Here is a 21,247-nt window from a genome sequence, read left to right on the forward strand (position 1 = left end):
CCCCTTTACTCGCGAAATAGCTTTGTATAAATTTAAATAATCAGTATACAGAGCAGGTTACCCAAAAATATTTATTACTGCGACGGGTGTCTCGCACAGGCGTCATTAGAATGGTATAAAAGAAATTAGGGCTGAAACCGAGACATACGCGCAGTCAGTTGTTGTGAGACGAATAGGGAACAGGATGTAAGTACGAAGTACCATCCGTTGATCCACTGTGGAATGTACAGTGGCTTTATTGGTTGCATACAACCTGCGAGGCCTTCAAAAACCACGCGCCAGATTGTCAAATTCTCTCGCCCGCTACACACAAACGATAAGTCCTACAGAAAAAATGTACCGGACGGTTTTTTGTAGGAAGAATAATGCACTTAAATTTTCTACTGGAATACGTTTTCGATAGAGGCCATAGTTTTCGAATTATTAGAGAAAAACGTCCAAAAATGACCTTCAAATGCGTTTTTCTTGAAAAACTCGAAAATCGTGGTCTCCAGCGAAAACGTATTCCACTACATAATTTAAATGCATTACTCTTCCTACAAGAGAAAGTCCTGTTCATTTTTTCTGTTGGACTAACAGTTTGGGTGTAGTGAGCGAGCGAATATACCTCGTCTGTGGTTTTTGAAGGTTTTGCGAGTTGCATAAAACCAGTAGGTGGGGACAGCTGAATCACCCTGGACCGTAACAAGGAAAAAAAAACGTCGACTAGACATCTGCTCTAAAATGCATACCTTAATAGATATGGGCACTCGTTCATTACAATAGCTGTGTTTCAAAGTAGCGAAGATGAGCAAGTGCTCATAGCTCTTAAAGTATGCATTTTAGAGCACATGTTTACTGGACTTTTTTTTTAAATTATCAAACAGGCATCTTCAGTCTGGTGCGTCGGTAGGGTGACTACCTCAGTGCTCACGGCGACTTTATCTGATTGGCATATCAAATCTGGGCTGTGCGGCCTTCGAACGGATACTTTTCAATGGCCCCCTATTTGTATGTTCTACTAAGTGTTTGATGCTGAAGCACTGTGGAAGTGAAGTGTTTGTTCAGATATGAATTCAAATACACAAGTCAATTTATCGTGAAAAAGTAAACTCTGTCCACAGGCCCTGGTGGCCTCATCGGTATCGATCGACCGCCGTATAATCCTTCGCCAACGGCATTATTGGATGCTGTGTTTAGGGGCGTGGGGTCAGCACACCGCTTTCGCCAGTTTTCGTGACTTGGAGCCTCTACTACTCGGTCAAATTGCTTCTCATTTGGCATTACAACGATTAGTAGATAAGCGCACACCGTTCTAGTCCTCTCACCAAGGAAAAATCCTGGCAGTACCAGGAATCGAACCAACCCCCCCCCTCCCCCCGCAATAGCAGCCAGCCGCGCTGAGCACTCAGATTCGGAGGCGGGTCACTTCAGAGTAATCTCTGTGAATAACAGTATGGGGACTGCCTATGCCTGTCGACCTAATCGTGTAGGATTGTGACTATGTACGTGAGCAGTACCAAAACCACCCTTTCGGATCTCCCAGCTAACGATACCACAGGACCATCTATTTTCTGTTAGTTTTCAACATATTTTGGCAGCGTTAGTGGAATCTGCGATTGGAAATTTCAAGAGTTAATATGTTAATCAACATAGTCAAACGTGTAATTCTGACTGTTTCTTTAATGCCGTACATGATGGGCCTACGCTTTCCATTATCGCCCAATTTAGTTGGCTATTACAACGGGCTGTGATTATCTCGTTATTCATTTACCGCGTAATTGACTCACCAGCGTGCAACATCGACGCGATTGAGTGTTTCCTGTCTGTTGGCGTTACAATATGTCCAAAGAATTTCTGGCTGGTGTAGGAATGGCTTTTCTCTAATCTGAATCTAATTTATTACAAAGACATTATTGCAGGGTAGCCTTAATTTTGCACAAAACAGAGAGACAAGTAAGAAAGATTGAGATTTAACCTCTCGTTGGCGACAACATGATTAGAGATGAAGCTCCAGATTAGCTGGACAAAGCTGTAGTAAATATACCAACGCCTCCCCGTAGAAACCCATACGAGTATCGACCTCGAATGATTTAGCGAAACTACGGAAAACTTAAATCTAGATAGCCGCAACGGGATTTGAACTCCACCCACTCCAGTGCGGAAGCAATAGCTTTGTATCAGCATCAGCATAAAACGTACATCATTATTTAAATTTGATATTGGCGGTCTTTATGACGTCTTCTCCTAGTAATAAAAGCGTGGTAACAGAAATAATTGTTCGTGTAGGCATATAATGCGTCAAAATATGTTCGTAGTCGCTACTCTCAGGTAGACTGCATTAAACGTCGAGCACGTCATCGACTTTACACTGTAACGAACATGCGAAGGTATGCATGCGTGCACACACTAGACCGTTGTATTTTTGTCCGGGACGCAATGACACAGAAACAAATTAAAAATAGCTGCAATCGCTTTACTCAAAACCACGAAAGAAAGAGACTGCTTACACTATGCTTGTCCGCCCTCTGCTAGACTATTACTGGGCAGTGCGGGATGTGCATTAGACGGGACTGATGGAGGACATCGAAAAAGTTCAAAGAAGGGCAGCTCGTTTTGTACTATCGCTAAGTAGGGGAGAGTGTGCTACGGATACGATACACGAATTGGGATCGTTGTTGTTAAAACAAAGGCGTTTTTCACTGCGGCCGAACACTCTCATCAAATTTCAATCACTAACGTTCTCCTCAGAGAGTGAACATATTTTCTTGGCGCCCACCTACATAGGGAGAAATGATATCATAATAAAATGAGAGAAATCAGAGATCGCACGGGAAGACCTAAATGTTCGTTTCTCCCGCGCTGTGTTCGAGACTCTTATGGTAGAGCCGTACTTAAATGTAGTTCGATGAACACACTGCCAGGCACTTAACTGTGAATTGCAGAGTAATCTGTGATCGGAGGTGTAGATGTAGATGTAGGTTTTCGAGAGGTATTCTTGGTTCGTTAAGCAAACACTGGAACTGATAATCATCTTCTACACATTTATTTTTCAACGTCATTCTGCCCTAGCTCTACCACAGGGGTCTCTAAACTACGGCCCGCGGGCCGAAACCGGCCCGCGAGGGCTGGCAAACCGGCCCGCGTTAGCTGGCCGGACATCCCCGGTATCCGGCCCGCCAAATATTTGAGGTGGTACCTACACTGCCAACAATTGAGTTTCGAGGCCTATCGCGACCAATACGCTACTCGCTACAAGACTACATAACTAAACTTATCGTTGCGCCGCCGGCCTGTGTGGCCGAGCGGTTCTAGGCGCTCCAATCTGGAACCGCGCGACCGCTACGGTCGCATGTTCGAATCCTGCTTCGAGCATGGATGTGTGTGATGTCCGTAGGTTAGTTAGGTTTAAGTAGTTCTAGGTTGTAGGGGACTGATGACCTCAGATGTCAAGTCCCATAGTGCTCATAGCCATTTATTGTTGCGCCGCTTGAAATAACAATGCGTTGACATACTCTACCTCTGTTACGTCTTGCAGTATTAGTGTTGCTAACAATGATTTTGAGATTTCGTTAACTTTGCAGGACGCTTTCGTGAAGAATGTGCAGTGACATACTTTTTTGTCGGTGAAATTCGCCAGAATAAAATACGGCAGAATTTAGGTCAGGTTCGTCCACAATCAAAATTATGTAATTAAATAAAAATCGTAGTTCGTTTCAGTGCTAGCTATTCCCACAACCTTAGACTTTTGCGATTTTATCTTTCCTTTGGCCTTACATTACGGTGATCATGGAGTGCCAGGGTGCTTTAATCCCATTAGGTAAATCTTGGCCCTTATGACTTCGTGGAGGAATCAATGTGGCCCGTAGACTAAAAAGTTTGGAGACCTCTGCTCTAGAGCTTCGTATCTGGCTGATCGGAACCAGGCTCTAGAGTGGGCCGCATCTCAACAGCCCACGCCATCTTAGGCAGAAAATTAAAAAGAAATTAAATTGAAAGGCGAAAACAGAGTACACCTCTTGGATTTTCCAGCATAAACTTAGCCGTTTTTCTTTACCTCATCTGCCTAAGAAATCCTTGCAAAAATTTGGTTCGACTGAGCGAGATGGCGCAACAGTTAAAGACACAGGCTAGCACTCAGGAGGAGCGGGCCAAATTCCGGTCCAGTCGTTCAGTCTTACGTTTCCCGTAGCTACACCCAGTGACTTGATGTGAGTGTGGGCATGTCTACGGAAGGACCACGGCAGGTTTCTTTCCCCATCCTTGTCCATTCCGAGCCTGAACTCCTTCCCTTATGTCCTCATTAAATTCTAATTTCCTATCGATTTTCAGGGGTTTATTGTACTGCCTTCCAACATGTAGCTCTGTACCTCGTCAGTTCGGTAGACACTTCGGGGGGAGCATAACCCGGCCAGATTGTGAGGAAAGCGAACTCACCGCAGGAAAATAAATTGCTGGAAACGTGTGATTCATCCTAATGTTGGTTCTAACGTAAGGTGGTCCAAAACCTGTAAAAATTTAAGCTGACTATTGGGCAAAAGATATAAAAGTCTGAATTCGTTTTGCAGCAATCTGCGTGCTACATGTGACTTCGCACTGTGATGGAGTCACTGTCACTGTGCTAAATCACAGTAAGACCCGGTTTTTACAGTTTCTAACACACAATTCAACTAAAACTGATATTTTGATTACATAAAATGGGCATTTGATTAGTGAGACTCAACACTCAAAATTCCTAGGTACTCAGCTAGACGGTATACTGTCATGAAATATCCTATTTCAGGATCTTATTCAAAAACGGAATGCTGCTATATTTACCATTAGAACACCATCTGCAACAAGTGATCATTCAACACGAAAATCAGTCAACAATGCATATTTTCATTCACTAATGACATACCACATTATATCCTGCGGCATCTCTTCCCATTCACAAAGGGTATTCCTGGCTCAGAAATGCGTAGTTCGGGTAATACGTGCAGTAAGTTTTTCTCGATCTCAGTTCAGAAGTCTGGGAATTCTGACGTTGGCCTCTCAATATATAATTCCTTTAATGTCCCAAGAATTAGCAGATCCACTCAGTCAATACTGGGTGGAAGTCCGATCTTTCTTTTGGATCGCACCTCCTTGACTCTTGTTCAGAAAGGCGTGCAATATTCTGCTGCATCCATTTTCAGTAAGCTACAACTATAATTTTAAAAAATCGTAGCAGTAATACACGCACTTTTAAGCCTAAACTGAAGAATTTCCTCATGGCTCACTCCTTCTATTCTGTTGGGGAGTTCCTCGGGAAAAAAAGCCATTTCCATTGTTATATTGTTGATGATAGTATATACTCAGCAGCTTGCCGTTGCTTAGGATTCGTGTAAATTTGATTTCATCTGTTATTAGCTTTCATGACTTTAATTTCATGTACTGTCTCGTTCCATGACCATGGAGATTTGCTCCGTGATTTGGCCCTACGGCATTAGACTCGCAAAATATAAAAAAATTAGAAATAAAATAAAAAAAACTAAAAAATAAATCACACCATAGAAATTTAACCCAACAGCTATTGCATGCCCAGAACAAGAGAATACAGTACACTATTGATGAAGGGCGCTACAAACATCTGTATACTCTTGACCAAAGTGTGCCAAGCTACCACACACGTATTCCCAGGAAACATTTTCTGAACGAAAAGGGTACATCTCAGTACACCGTCCATTTCTCTTCAGACTCGTGAGGCATCTGAAGAAATTACGGGTAGGAGACATGCTGTGGAGTACCGTATTAGTCAGTGAGAACACCGTTTAGTTAAAAACTGAAATCATCTGATAACAACGGCTAATGATAAGTTCTCGAAGAGCTAAGAGCCAGGATGTCGTTGGATAGTCTCTATATACGATAACTCTGCCCTTTACTTTTACTACTTTCATACTTCACCTCTTCTCTTTTTCTGGTCTCTTGTATTAATGTTGCAACGTTTGCCTCATGTAGCTGTAGGCATTGGGCTGTCTTTTAAGCGGTATGCCTGCAAGCCTACTGCATTCAGTGACCAGGACCCCTGTGCCGTCATCATCGCTTATGACCGAGCGACAGTTGCGAGTGTCTGCTCTAAAAGAAAAACAGTTAAAAGGGTGGTAGTAGTAAGTGGTAAAATGGCCCACTGGATAGGCTGCCAAAACATGAACACAGATCAAGCATGAAAACAGAAAGAAGGTGTACTGAACTATGGAAAAAAGAAGAAAAATAGGAACAGTGAACCGTCCAAATTTAATATTTGTAATGGAAATGCCGTGTGGCCAGGCCCTCCCGTCGGGTAGACCGTTCGCCTGGTGCAAGTCTTTCGATTTGACGCCACTTCGGCGACTTGCGTGTCGATGGGGATGAAATGATAATGATAAGAACAACACAACGTTCAGTCCCTGAGCGGAGAAAACCTCCGACCCAGCCTGGAATGCGCTGACCACTCAGCTACCAGGAGCGGACGTATTTGTAATATCGAGCGGCGTTAAATAGTCGTCGTGAGATGGTTGTGTGGTCACGGCGTTCCTGGTTCGAATCTCGCCACTCCAATTTTTTTTCTTTACAAAATTACGAGCTTTTCGTCCGGTCATTGACGTGTCTGTTCACTGCATTCAAATTTGTGTCAGTTTGCAACAGCGACGTGTAGCGAAGTGACCTCCAAAAGTACATAGCTCCAATTTTTGTACACAGTTACCACATGTTATGCCTCTTTCGTTCCCTTTTGGAAGTTTTGACTCTTCAATTCCCTCTTTGTTGCATATTTCACACTCTTTTATTTATTGTTTCTATTTCTGTGAGGCCGGCCGGGGTGGCCGAGTGGTTCTAGGCGCTACAGTCTGGAACCGCGCGACCGCTACGGTTGCAGGTTCGAATCCTGCCTGGTGCATGGATGTGTGTGATGTCCTTAGGTTAGTTAGGTTTAAGTAGTTCTAAGTTCTAGGGGACTGATGACCTCAGAAGTTAAGTTCCATAGTGCTCAGAGCCATTATTTCTGCGAGAGGTCTATGCGGCTTCTCGCCTGCTCTCACTATTCATCACAGAAAATGACTCTTGTTGTAAGAATAAATTGCCGTAGCAAGTAAATGTGGCGAATAGTGAGAACAGGCGAGATGCCGCATAGACCTCTCACAGAAACGAAAACAGCAAATAAACGGGTGTGAAATATGTTACAACGAAGAAATTCAAGAGTCAGGACTTCCAAAACGGAACGCAAGATGCATAACATGTAGTACCTGCGTAGAACAAATAGGAGGTACATATGTCTGGAGAACACACCGTTACATGTCACTGTTGGAAACTGACACATACAAAAATTTGAATACAGCGAACAGACACGGCAACGACTGGACGGCGGAAAGTTCGTAATTTATATATTGGACCGGGCGGATCTCCCGCGTTGCAATCCACCACCGTCACCACACAACCATGACACGACACCATTAACGAGACTCGATTTTACACATATTTTCTTCTTTTTCCCACAGTTCAGTACACTTTCTTCCTGTTTTCATGCTTGATGTGTGTTCAGTTTTTGACGAACTATCCAATGGGCCAACTTGGCCAACTTACCAGTAAATCTGAGAGGGATGCGATGGGATGTTTCCCTTTTTGGTGATAAGTTATTTGTGTTTATTACGAATAGAAATTTACGAATATTAAGATTTTTAGTAGGCCATTCTAATACACATCCACAAGATGAGTGCGCGGATATGTCATAAATGTAGGATCCTGAGAATACTGTCACATATGCCTAAATTACTTTTAATTATTGGTGCAGTTCCCTATCTGAAGCACTCACAGCTTTCGGCGTTTACTTCCTTGGAGACATGTGGGGTTTGTCATATGAGCGCAGCGCTCTGAGCCTTTCATGCTTTCCCTGTTTCAAAGTGTTCAAATCATTACCTTTTCGAAGCAGTTAGTACCGGAGAATTTAAACACAGGACAGAGAAAGTTTTTATTGTCATCTCGCAAACGCGGTGTATAATAATCTTACTGGTTACTAAGTGTTAATGTCGTTTCGTATTTTGGTACTTCAGCTGAAGGGACCTGTTTCAGAATGTGTACGTAAGTCGGTTAGCACTGCATTTAGAATGAATCGAAAACGTAGTTCGATTCAAAGAAATCGAAAATAAAGTAATGAAAAATTATGCCATAGTTTTTTGTCTGGTCACCGAGAATTTTAAAATTAAATGCCAGCAGTCAAGATTTATACAAAGAAGTCACGAAAACTGAGTCGGGAGTCTGTTTAAGAATCTATTTGCAGCCAGCTTGTTTGGCCATCATCGTTCAGCCTGTTATACTACATCGATCACAAAATGGAACCCATTTGTTCAGTTTCGAAATAAAGACATGCCTCTCAATTTTATGAAACCACTCGTTGGAACCACTGAAGCATATCTCTTTTCGTGTCGCGATTTTGTTACTGACAAGTTATTAACAGTGTTTCGCCATGAATCCCTGTAAATTGAGATGGCCCGATGCCCAATTCATAGCCATGCTGCCTTGTTCGCAAATATTTACGAATAAAATGCCCGCAACTGTAAGTAATAAAACAAAATGAAATCTTGGTCTGTATTGTAAACATCAATCGTTCCAGAGCCGTGTTATGCCGTGTAAATCGAGCGTGTGAACGTACGTTGTTCCACGCACTGTATTCTACATCTTGATTTACACTGCTGGAAAAATTAAACACTCAGTGAGAGTTTTCTATTTCCTTCAAAATTAACTGTAGGAAAAATACGTATGGAGTACACGGAATGATTACATTTACAGAAACACAACTCAAACGGTTCTGAGGTACCAGGAATAGACCCATAGTAGTACGCAGTGTAGCCTACACAGGCGGCAGTGCAGACACCGACTCTGGCATGGAGTCGATCGTAAAGGTGACGAATGCTGCTTCCACACTGCCCGATCTGTTCGCGTGGGTCTGAAAAAGTTTTGTGTGGAGGTGTCGCACGATTCACTCGTCGTCTCACCACATCCCGCAAGTGCTCGACTGCAAACAAGCCAGGGAAACTGCTGTACGTATTGCAGACCACGTTAAGTTTGTAGGGCAAAGTGCGAGCGAGCATTTTTTTGTTCAGAAATCATATTAGAATGTTGTTTGTCTGTGAGAAGACCATGTTACGTGTCGTGTAAGAAGCATTCGACAATAGCAGGATCGTGGCGTAACAAGAATGCGTCACATCCTTTCACGATATTGCTGCTCACCTTAGCCAGGATTCCACGACTGTCAAGTGAATATGGAATCCAAGAGTTCAGGAGGACAACACTCAACGTCATGAAAGATCTCAAAGGTCCCACGATTCTAGCGCCCGGGAGGACAGACGTATAGTGCTTCTGACCATACAGGATCGTACAGCCACGTCACGTACTTTGAGTCAGGAAACTGACTTGTTTGCAGAATGAGAAGTATCCACACGGGAGTGTGATGTGTGTGGGGCAACTCTGAATGTCAAGAAGGCGACGATTGCTGCAGCTTCCCCTGACACGCCAACAGAGATGTCTCCCGTCACTGATGCTCCCAACGACACAGCAGTGGCACCACAGCGTCTTTTCACACGAGTCCCAGGTCTGCTTACAGTAGCACGATAGACGTATCCGTGTGTGGAGGCTCCCAGGACAACAAACGTTGTCAGTTTAGCACCACTGCCTACAGCGAGCATTGACAGCGATGCAGACACGCTGTATCTCGCTGGATCTAGTTATGATAACTGCGTTGGGTCTGCAGGAAGTAAGACTGGTGTGTCAAATGGGCTACGCCTCTGTCTCAGAGCTAGTACAGTTGGGCGGACAGTCTCTCTAGTTCCAGTCTGCATACTGTTCCTAGTTTATCTTCATACTGCTGCAACCAAAACGACCTTGCTTAGTTACTCGACGGCCGTGGCTTCACTCATAGTTTACGTTCAGAAGACTATTCCTCTGTCTATGGTTTATGCTTATGCATCAGACGTGGACAGAAAAGTTAGATCAAATTTGTCATCGTCAATAGGGTTCAGCACCTGATGTGACTGTATAGGGGTGTCAATGGGTACGGAACATGATCACCTGTGGTTTGCACAGCCGGTGCTTTTGACAGCATTTCTGACGTGTTAAGGGTAGTGGCTGGGCTCTAGCTTCGAGGCCTCAGTGACGTTACCTTTGCTAAAGATAGCGCAAGACTGAAAGTGCCCAAGCCGTCCTAACCAACCACAAAAAGGGAATAGTCGGCTATTTCCATGACCAGCACGTTTTCAAGATCTTCCAACCTATGAAAAGTTCAGATCATAGGTTGCCAAGAGACTGGAACACCACTACTCACCAGCCAGTCCAACTGATAGGGCTGAAGCAGTATGAAATGACACACCCGTATCTGTCATCCAAGCCCGGCCAACTCAGTACCTAGCCTCACTGCAGCCAGTTACTCTAGAGGCAGCAGCTCTGTGCACAAATTTCGCACTTTAAATATCCTCAAATTATCTACAAAACTTAATCGTTTGCTCTTTGTACTATACTGCATATGCACAATAAGTAAAATTTTGTTACTTTTTCCTCCTAAAATGTAAACTTTTACTGCCGGAAATGTCAAAATTAATTAGATGTTCCGGGCTATTACGCCGAGGTCAAATGGACTTCACATTTAAGCCCAACGTTTCGTCGCCATCTGCGGAGGACATTGTCAAGGAGGTTCGGAGCTTTTCGAGTGTCTGATTAACATCCTCGCTCGCTCAAACGATGCTTGCAAACCATTGGAAACATCGAGAATTTACAGGTTTCCTTGTAGTTGTGGTGAGGTGTACGTGGGTACTGCATAAAGAACTCTCAAAAGACGACTAGAGAGCATAACGGCAATTGTAGAAGGGCGGAGACTGATGGATCAGCTGTTGCGGAACATGGTTTCCTGCCAGGAGACAACCACATTCATTTTGATAGGTCTGCAGTACTGGAAGCCACAAGCGGATACTGTGAAAAGCTATACAGAGAGACCATACAGATTGTAAAGCAGCCAGGAATTTAAATATGAAGGAGGAAGCGTGAAAGTGAATGATATTTAGAACCCGGTGCTGAAGATGTGTACCACTCTTCCACCGTGGGGTAACAGCAACAGCGGACGACGGTAGTCGACTACGGCCAATTGCGCTCGGGTATTCAAAGCTTGTGACGTCAGGCCATCGCGCGGGAGCATGTCTAAACGGAATTTTCCTGCAGTCAGTAGCGAGCCAGGGTGTGAATCGGACACTCGAAGAAGCTACAGCCTTTCTTGAAAATTTCCTCCGCGGATGGGAAGGAAATGTTGTGTGTAAATGTGAAATCCATTCGACCGCGACATAATAACCAGAAACAATTTATTAATGGTATCCTTTGTGGTTTCAGTTCCAGTGACCAACAGCGTACAATAGCATAATCCACGAACAGCTTTAAGGATCTTCCCAAATTCTCCTCTGTATCATTTATATATGTGATGGTGCTACAACACTTCCTTGACGTAGGCCCAAAGATACTTTTGCGTCGAAGATTTGTTTCTGTTCGGATCTACAGGGTGTTTCAAAAATGATCGGTATATTTGAAACGGCAATAAAAACTAAACGAGCAGCGATAGAAATACACCGTTTGTTGCAATATGCTTGGGACAACAGTACATTTTCAGGCAGACAAACTTTCGAAATTACAGTAGTTACAATTTTCAACAACAGATGGCGCTGCGGTCTGGGAAACTCTATAGTACGATATTTTCCACATATCCACTATGCGTAGCAATAATATGGCGTAGTCTCTGAATGAAATTACCCGAAACCTTTGACAACGTGTCTGGCGGAATGGCTTCACATGCAGATGAGATGTACTGCTTCAGCTGTTCAATTGTTTCTGGATTCTGGCGGTACACCTGGTCTTTCAAGTGTCCCCACAGAAAGAAGTCACAGGGGTTCATGTCTGGCGAATAGGGAGGCCAATCCACGCCGCCTCCTGTATGTTTCGGATAGCCCAAAGCAATCACACGATCATCGAAATATTCATTCAGGAAATTAAAGACGTCGGCCGTGCAATGTGGCCGGGTACCATCTTGCATAAACCACGAGGTGTTCGCAGTGTCGTCTAAGGTAGTTTGTACCGCCACAAATTCACGAAGAATGTCCAGATAGCGTGATGCAGTAATCGTTTCGGATCTGAAAAATGGGCCAATGATTCCTTTGGAAGAAATGGCGGCCCAGACCAGTACTTTTTGAGGATGCAGGGACGATGGGTCTGCAACATGGGGCTATTCGGTTCCCATATGCGCCAGTTCTGTTTATTGACGAAGCCGTCCAGGTAAAAATAAGCTTCGTCAGTAAACCAAATGCTGCCCACATGCATATCGCCGTCATCAATCCTGTGCACTATATCGTTAGCGAATGTCTCTCGTGCAGCAATGGTAGCGGCGCTGAGGGGTTGCCGCGTTTGAATTTTGTATGGATAGAGGTGTAAACTCTGGCGCATGAGACGATACGTGGACGTTGGCGTCATTTGGACCGCAGCTGCAACACGGCGAACGGAAACCCGAGGCCGCTGTTGGATCACCTGCTGCACTAGCTGCGCGTTGCCCTCTGTGGTTGCCGTACGCGATCGCCCTACCTTTCCAGCACGTTCATCCGTCACGTTCCCAGTCCGTTGAAATTTTTCAAACAGATCCTTTATTGTATCGCTTTTCGGTCCTTTGGTTACATTAAACCTTCATTGAAAACTTCGTCTTGTTGCAACAACACTGTGTTCTAGGCGGTGGAATTCCAACACCAGAAAAATCCTCTGTTCTAAGGAATAAACCATGTTGTCTACAGCACACTTGCACGTTGTGAACAGCACAAGCTTACAGCAGAAAGACGACGTACAGAATGGCGCACCCACAGACTGCGTTGTCTTCTATATCTTTCACATCACTTGCAGCGCCATCTGTTGTTGAAAATTGTAACTACTGTAATTTCGAAAGTTTGTCCGCCTGAAAATGTACTGTTGTCCCAAGCATATTGCAACAAACGGTGTATTTCTATCGCTGCTCGTTTAGTTTTTATTGCCGTTTCAAATATACCGGTCATTTTTGAAGCACCCTGTACATGCTGTGCTATGATTGCTAGGAACTCTTGAAGACGATCATAAAAGTGGTCTGAGATCCCATACACTAGTATTCTCTTCATTTGGTGATAGTGCGGAACTGTACCGAACGCGTTCTGGAGGACATGGACCATGACATTTACCTGAGCGCCGGTATATACGTAAACAGTACTGTGTATAAATATGTAAAAGGACTTGATAAAGTCTGATTATAGGATTTTCCAACAATCACGGAAAATAGTAGCACCCCTTAAATATGTGGTAGTACCCGTACAGAGCGATTTAAGGGTGCTACGACTATAAAAAACTAACTTTAGGAAAAGCATACGCCAAACTGGGATTAGTTAGAAGAATCTTCAGGAAGTGTACTCCTCCCACGAAGGGAATGTTTTTTTTTTTTTTTTTTTTTTTTTTTTTTTTTTTTTTTTTTTTTTTAAAAAACCTCACCGATATTTGAGTATTGGTCAACAGTTTGCGTCTCTTACCAAATAGGGCTGACAAAGGAAATGGAGGAAAGCCAGAGTGGAACAGTGCGTCTCGTCACAGGCTCGTTTATAATAGCGAAAACATCGCAGGATGTTCGTACAGTTCCAGTGTTAGACACGACAAGAGAGGCATTGTGGATCACAATGTTTCTTGATGTTAAAATTCCGAAAGCGCACGTTCCTAGGAAAGTCGACCAATACATTGCTTCCTCCTGCATATATTTCACAGTAAGACCGGGTGAAGTCAAAATCAGCAATTCGAGTTTACATTTCGGATTACCAGCAATCTTAGCAAATGCAGGCAGGTATCACCAGTAGGCGACACAATGACGGTTGTAATTCGGCACCGATAAATTGCTATAGGTCACGTATTATTCCATGTATTCATTACTTATGCTCATCAGACGCGAGCATCCTCAGATATTCATTGCCCTGTTGGCATCATGATGGAGGTTTGAAGGACCACCTGGCGACGTGATCAACACAAAATGCTGTGAGATGGATCCAGCCAAGCTTCTGGGGGTTCAGCACTGAGGTAAACATCTATCAACACGGCACCTAAGCTGCTGGTCCAGGTATTTCGGTGACTGTATCGCAGAAGTGCGGGTTGTTTCCTGGAAGTTTAGCTGAAAGTGGCTGCTGCTGTTCCTCCTTGACCCCATTTAAACACTACTGCAAAACCATCAATTTCATCATACTGGTTTACGCCAGTGCCTGAAAGCTGTTTCTTATCTACAAAGACTCTTATAATTATAGTTTCCCCGAGACATTTAAGTCTCATCTTTATCTACGATAAGGCTGGAAGCTGAAGAAATGAATTAAAATTTGTGCCACGGCCGGGGCTCGAAACCGGGTTCGAACCCCGGCCGTGGCACAAATTTTAATTCATTTCTTCAGATTCCAGCATTATTGCATACAAAGACTCTGTTTTAACGGACATTGTCATCTTGGTGAAGGCATGTAACTTATCAAGCCAATTAGTTATTTTGTTGTAAAAATCGGGGCAAATGCCTCTTTACTCTAGGAATATCATTACTATATTATCATTTCTGTCACCTCCAGATCACACAAAATTAAGAATCAGTTTTTAGTATTTAACAACTGTTAAGGTATTCTGATTAATTATTGCCTTTAATCGCGTCTTCTACTTAATTCTAAGTAGTCTTTGATTTTACACTCGGTATTACCAACCTTGAACCACGTGTTTCGAATCCCGACTATATTTTTTTTTTTTTTCAGCGTGTGGAGAGTAGAGGGTGGGGAGATAGTGTCCTATAGTTTACATATGACGCTCATAATGGTGTTTTGTTCATCTGATAGGCACGTTAAGCTTAGAGGCCTCTTTCAATCCACAATCAGATTTGTACATACAAACTTGGCATTTTACTGTCGGATGCAACGAATCTAATGGCAAACCACGTCCAATGTCACTATGACAAGAAAACACTGCATGCCTACATAGCTTCACGCTGAAGATCACCATTTAGTGTGAAATTGACTGATTTTGATCGCTGCTGGCTCTCTTTTATTTGACTCACCTGCGGACTGCCTCACAAGTACAGTTGCAGAAGCATTTTTATTTTGTGGACAACTCCGTCGTTATTACCTGAAACATTCTTCCGGTGTAACTGTCTCATGAAATAAGCAGAGTATAATCGCTGTTTCGATGTCATATCTCCTGACGCGGATAAGTTGTATCAGCGTAAGGTTAATATGCGTCCAAGTAAATACTAAGAGAGTATGAATGTTTTGTGCTAACACAGATGCCTTGCTTTGTGTTTCTTGACAATTTTACCTCTGAATCTAGTAGAGGCATCAGTAGGCACATCAGTGAAGGATATGTCTTAGGCGGTACTGGCAGTTCTCTGTGTCACCTGTATTTCTGATGTAGGCCTTCAAAATAAAGGATTCTGATATGAAGTTTATGGGCACAAGTTTCAGACTCAGTTCTCCTATCTCTTCAGTAGTGTGAAATTAGTTCCAAAACTCTGAAATTTATTTTTATTTGAAATTTAACAGAATTTTTAAAAAATAACGTAAACTTTTTTTTTGTATCATGAAGATCTGTCACTTGTTACAGAGATTGTGTCGTAAACGTATTTGAAGTAGTAATAATAGGTTCACTATTTTTCTCGTGAATGTATAACTTTCCCTGCAAAGAAAATTATTATGTTCGACATGTGTACGTCGAACCTGTTATCCTTACTGGTATTTGATCCTCAACTGAACATCGTTTCCTGCTGTTGAGATTGTTTGACGTACTATATATTCAAGTGATTCTGACAGCCGATAATATTTGCACTAGCATTTAACGCAGACTGTAATATGTTTTCTCATGTAAGTGTTGTAAAACAATCACGTTATATGATTGTGACCTATAACAGGAAGTAAATCTGCCCGAATATAGAAAGAACTAAAACTCATTTCGTCAATAACGAAGCGTCAAAGTACCTTTGCCTATGAGTGCTTCTTTTACATACACTGCAGTTCCTTCGAAAATTCGAGTGTGCTATTTGGGACACAATTCAATCAGCGTCAATCTACTTCGCTTGCTTTAAAATTCCACTGTGCGATACGTGCTCTTTGCTTTTCACTTCCCATATTCAGTCATCCATTTGTGATAGATGCATTCGATCAGTAATCACGTCAGTGTAATGCAATCATCAGGTTAGTGGACTCCAGTCTAACAGTTGGTTTGTAGGCCGACATGATACAATAATATTTACTGCTGTGAAATTATTTTTAGGTAAATGTCGGTTCTCATTGGTGTTTGCTTTCGTTTTCTCATCTCGCTAGAGATGGGCTTAATGACCGATACTGGTTCCACAAGACTTCAAATAAATATTAATATTACGCAGCCTCAATCGACATTGTTAAACACCGTACAGGAAATAGAATCTGATAGAAACGTCGAAGCAGAGTAGGGGGACGTACAGTCGAACTGAATTTTACATATACCCGAAGGTCAGAACTACGAGCGTAAAACGGCACCAGCGACAAGCGCGTGGGTGTGTATTCATTTAACCCGACATTCCAAAATCTAATTCCTTAAAATACCTCCCCCCCCCCCCTCCCCTCCGTCGTGGTGAATTGTTCTCGTTGTACCCTCTCCAGGTTCATGGTTGATGCTACATATTAGTCATTTATGATCATAATCATCATCAACAACATCATCACCATGCGGCGTATCACGAGATTAAGCGATATGAAAGTTGAATTGTCACTCCTAAGAATAGATTACGCGCCGAAGTCTATATCCCGTATCCTGACTTAGCGCGGCAACGGACCAAGGAAAATCTAGGCTCCCCTGTTCAGCTGATGTTTCGTGGTGCACGTATTGATTCTGCTTCAACTAACGTTGCTGCTGAAGTTGGACAAGTGTGATTGACTATTGCTATTGTTCGTGCTGATTCAGCTGTCCGTTCTTTGGCAACGCGTGTGGAGAATTTTCCTCCTCTTGATGTTATCGCATACAGGACTTTTGGTTGGTTGATATGGAGAAGAGGACCAAACAGCGAGGTCATCGGTCCTATCGGGTTAGGGAAGGATGGGGAAGGAAGTCGGCCGTGGCCTTTCAAAGGAGCCATCCCGGCATTTGCCCGAAGCGACTGAGGGAAATCACGGAAAACCTAAACCAGGATGGCCGAATGCGGGTTTGAAACGTCGTCCTCTCGAATGCGATTCCAGTGTGCTAGCCACTGCGCCACCTCGCTCGGCACACGGGACTTTTATGGTAAACCAGTCGTATGCCGCTGCGAGAAGTGATGGGTCTACTAATTTTTTTATTAACAAACATGTGTGTGTATGGACCCGATGTGTGTGTAAGCTGTCGGAAGATGATTCTGTATCAGTGTTTATTAGAGATCGGTGGTACTGATATGAAATTCAGCTCTGTCGGTGACATGAACGGGTATAGTGTTATTTAATCTGTAGCGTCCGCAATAAACAGCCCAAGGAACCCTAAATTTTTCCTCAGGCCGCTGCCGCACTAAGTTTCTGACTCCGGCGGGTAATGTATTCTTATCGGCGACGACTTCAACTTCCACTTCCATCGCTTAATCACGTGATACGTCTTATGATAATGATGATTATAAATGAATGATCTGTAGCGTCAGCCGTGAATCGGGCAAGGGTACAACGAGAACCATTCACTTCAGGGGCGCAATAGTTCAGGGGGCTAAGAGTACTTTTTAGGTTGGGGGTGGGTTAGTGGGCCCCATAGTAAGGCAGCCGACATGTGATACTGTAAGGTGCAATGTTTATGATAATGAACACTAAAAGCCAAATATTTTAATTTGTACTACGTAATGAGAGCATGGACATTCACCGGAGTGGCCGAGCGGTTCTAGGCGCTACAGTCTGGAGCCGCGCGACCGCTACGGTCGCAGGTTCGAATCCTGCCTCGGCCATGGATGTGTGTGATGTCCTTAGGCTAGTTAGGTTTAAGTAGTTCTAAGTTCTAGGGGACTGATGACCTCAGAAGTTAAGTCCCATAGTGCTCAGAGCCATTTGAACCATAGACATTCATTTTAACAGGTACAGGTAATCCAAAGAAGGGTACGTTTAGAATTAGTCATATAAATCTGAAATATTTTTATCATTATTGTTGTATATCGATTTGAATCACAGAATGATCATCTTCAGAACAAGACTAAGTCCTGTGGACTCTTACCTGGTAGTTCCCATGTTTTTCACGATAAACACCTACGATTGAAGTTGTATTTTGTTCCTGACTGTATGAGTCCATAGGACTTAGTCTAGCACTGAAGATGATCACTCTCTGATTGAAATCGATGTGCAATAATAATAATAAAAAAGCTGTTTTAAATTTATACGACTAATGCTGGAGTTTCCTTTCCTTGTAATTCTTGTATGGTCCCGGTGCACAAACTTCCTAATGGAATCTGGTCTCAAGATACAGATAAATAACGAACTATAAGCTAAGTCTCCGACGAAGAAGAAAACATTTTAAATTATAAACACTTGTTTTCTCAAATAACATTTTTACTATAAATTCTCGAAATTGCTTCCTCCACCTTCAGTACAAAGTTGACGAAGAAGTATTTGGGTCACTCTATCGAAAATTTCTGGTGTGTTACGAATGAAAGTCTCGGTCTCAAAAATTATTGCGACCAGTTTTTCGCAGCCGTTGACTACCGCGCAATCGTCGTAGTTATACAATTCATTTCCGGCCTTTGTTATATGGAAATTTTGCCCCATACCACGTCCCCTGCCATGCTCTGGCCCCACTTTCAGTTTTCTTTCCAACACTCTATATAGAGAACGTCCTTCATTTAATAAATTCAAGTTGTTGGCGCTGGTGTAGCAGCAGTGAACAGACTGACTCTTGGTAGACGGCCGTATGACGTGTTGCTAATCTGGCGGGTCTGGTGTTCACAGGAGCTGGAGCTGCGGATAGAGACGCAGAAGCAGACGCTGCAGGCCCGCGACGAGAGCATCAAGAAGCTGCTGGAGATGCTGCAGAACAAGGGCGTCGGTAAGTCAGCCGCACGGCGCCGGCCGCCGCCGCTGCCTCCCGTCCCTCGCGGCCGGGGCGTGTCTAAAACGTGCTGAAGCCGAGTACCTTCCCGCCGGGGTTGCTACACTACGGGCTATGACCACAAGTACAACGGCAGTTTAAATGAAACTGCTGCAAGTCGGTTTTATACTTGAAGTCAAACCCGTTAATATTGACACAATACAGGAAGAGAAGCGTAGGCCTAAAGCACTGGATGGATTAGCCCTATTGCCATCTATTACTTAAACACTTGCCCGTTATAGAAGAAACATGATGAAGGGTTCCGAAAACGCCTTGGTAGTAGGCTGCGAATGTCTGTGTCAGTATTGCTGACAGATAAACAGGTAAATTGTTCGGCTGCTTCCAGAGAAGGGAAAGCTCGTGAAAACTGCGCACGTCGAGCCTGAGATGACTGTTGGTTCATGCGTCGCTTGACAGTGAAGCATCACTACAACCTCCACCATCATCTTCATTTTATTATACAGGCTGCTCTGACACAGTCTGAAAAGCTTGCAAGGGTTTTGCAGGGTAGGCTGTTCTGAGAAATAATTGTTAAGACCAAATTCGTTATGACGCGCCGTTTTCGATTTAATTAGCACTGAAGTTAGCCAAACTGGCCGTTGCACGCGCAAATTCAAGCGGCCCACCAGACACACTAGGTGTCAGATGTTCTCGTAGCATAGATATTAGCGCCGAGACTGCTCAGCCTTTGGCTCGGGTTCGATCCTTACTGCCGTCCCATACCCAGTTTCTGTATCGCTCTCTCGTTCAGTTTTAGGAAAACAAACGAAGAACATGTCTAGCGAAACCGTCAATGGCGGGCCACTTGGACCTGTGCCCTCAACAGCGTGATTGGTTAACTTCAATACTAATTAACTCGGAAACGGCGCACCGTATCGAATTTTTTTCTTGACAATTTATTTCTCAACACAAACCACCCTGCAACACTCTTACAAGTGTTCCAGACTCTTTCTGGCCGCCCTGTATAATAAGATAGTGTACAACGAACACTTCGAAATGAAAATAGTAGAAATGAGCAGTGAAGCCACAGAACCAGTGTTTGAGTGTTAGTATTTGCGGCAGCCGAAGGAAAACGCTGAATGGACAGCAAAAGCAATAAACGTTAGAATGAAAATGGCCGCGAGTGCTGTTAGTAAGCTACTATGGTTTTCAAAATTTAGCTCTTGATGTGTCTGAAACAAAAAGTATATCATCAGTTTGTACTACCGATTTTGACTTGTGGCAGTGAGACATGGACGTTTAAAGCGAAAACCGTTCAAAATTAAGCTTGCGCAACGAGCAGTAGAGAGATGCAAGTTGGGAATTAACAAGGAGAAACGGGGTAACGAAATGGGATGCACCACGTAATTGTGACTGTACTGAATATGGAATGGCGAAAGTGGGACATGTAGCCGCCGGATAGGTGGTAAATGGACTAAGAAAATTTTTTCTGGATTCCTAGAGACAAGAAATAACCCTAAATGGGAGTTGGATAGGTCATATAAAAAAATCATGCTGGAGAAACATGGATGCATGTAGCTGAAAACCATAATGCTTGGAGAAGTGTGGATAAATGCTTTGTTCGGCAGTGATTGTGAAAAGGCTGCTAATGATGATGGTGGTGGTGGTGGTGGTGGTGGTGGTGGTGGTGGTCGTGGTGATCCGCCTTATGGGATGCAACATTTCACTGCAGGGTTATGTCGCGAATTAATATTCAAACTCGCTTATTCTTAGTTACATATTCAGAAAATATGACCAGTTGCCGTGAGTTTAATGAGGTAATCAATCAGTAAAAAATACAGCACACAAAATTAAAAGCAACTCCGCCACTGGGACCAGAGGACAACGGCATCCCGACCGGCCGCCGTGTCATCCTATGTCACGCATTCGGATGCGGTATGGGGTGGCATGCGTCAGCATCCCGATTTCCGGCCGTTGGTCAGCCTTGGAATCGCGACGTCTCGTTCAAGTAGCGCCTCAGTTGGCTTCACTTGGCCGTGTGCATTCCAGTCCTTCCATCAAGAAAAATCCCTGACAATACCGCAAAACCAGAGTCACAGGCATGCCAGTCAGACATGCTGTTCGTTGAATTAAAAACGGTGTCGGCTTTACTACACAAGCTACAGCTTTCGTTGGCAAGTAGACGACACATAATACGCCCAATTAAAGATTACTCTCGAGCTGTTCTTCT

The 21,247-nt window shown here is 43.5% G+C and overlaps 1 protein-coding gene across 3 annotated transcripts in view; it reads left to right on the plus strand.

The window, feature by feature from the left end:
* LOC126191061 (centrosome-associated protein CEP250-like) overlaps positions 1-21,247 on the plus strand; it is a 462,550-nt gene that overhangs the window by 238,521 nt on the left and 202,782 nt on the right. For all 3 annotated transcript variants that reach the window (XM_049931777.1, XM_049931775.1, XM_049931778.1), the window contains exon 3: positions 18,939-19,035. In XM_049931777.1, the coding sequence (XP_049787734.1) occupies positions 18,939-19,035 (97 nt within the window). The remainder of the gene's footprint in view (positions 1-18,938; positions 19,036-21,247) is intronic.

Source organism: Schistocerca cancellata, chromosome 6 (assembly GCF_023864275.1).
Source record: "Schistocerca cancellata isolate TAMUIC-IGC-003103 chromosome 6, iqSchCanc2.1, whole genome shotgun sequence".
Taxonomy (NCBI): Eukaryota; Metazoa; Arthropoda; class Insecta; order Orthoptera; family Acrididae; genus Schistocerca; species Schistocerca cancellata.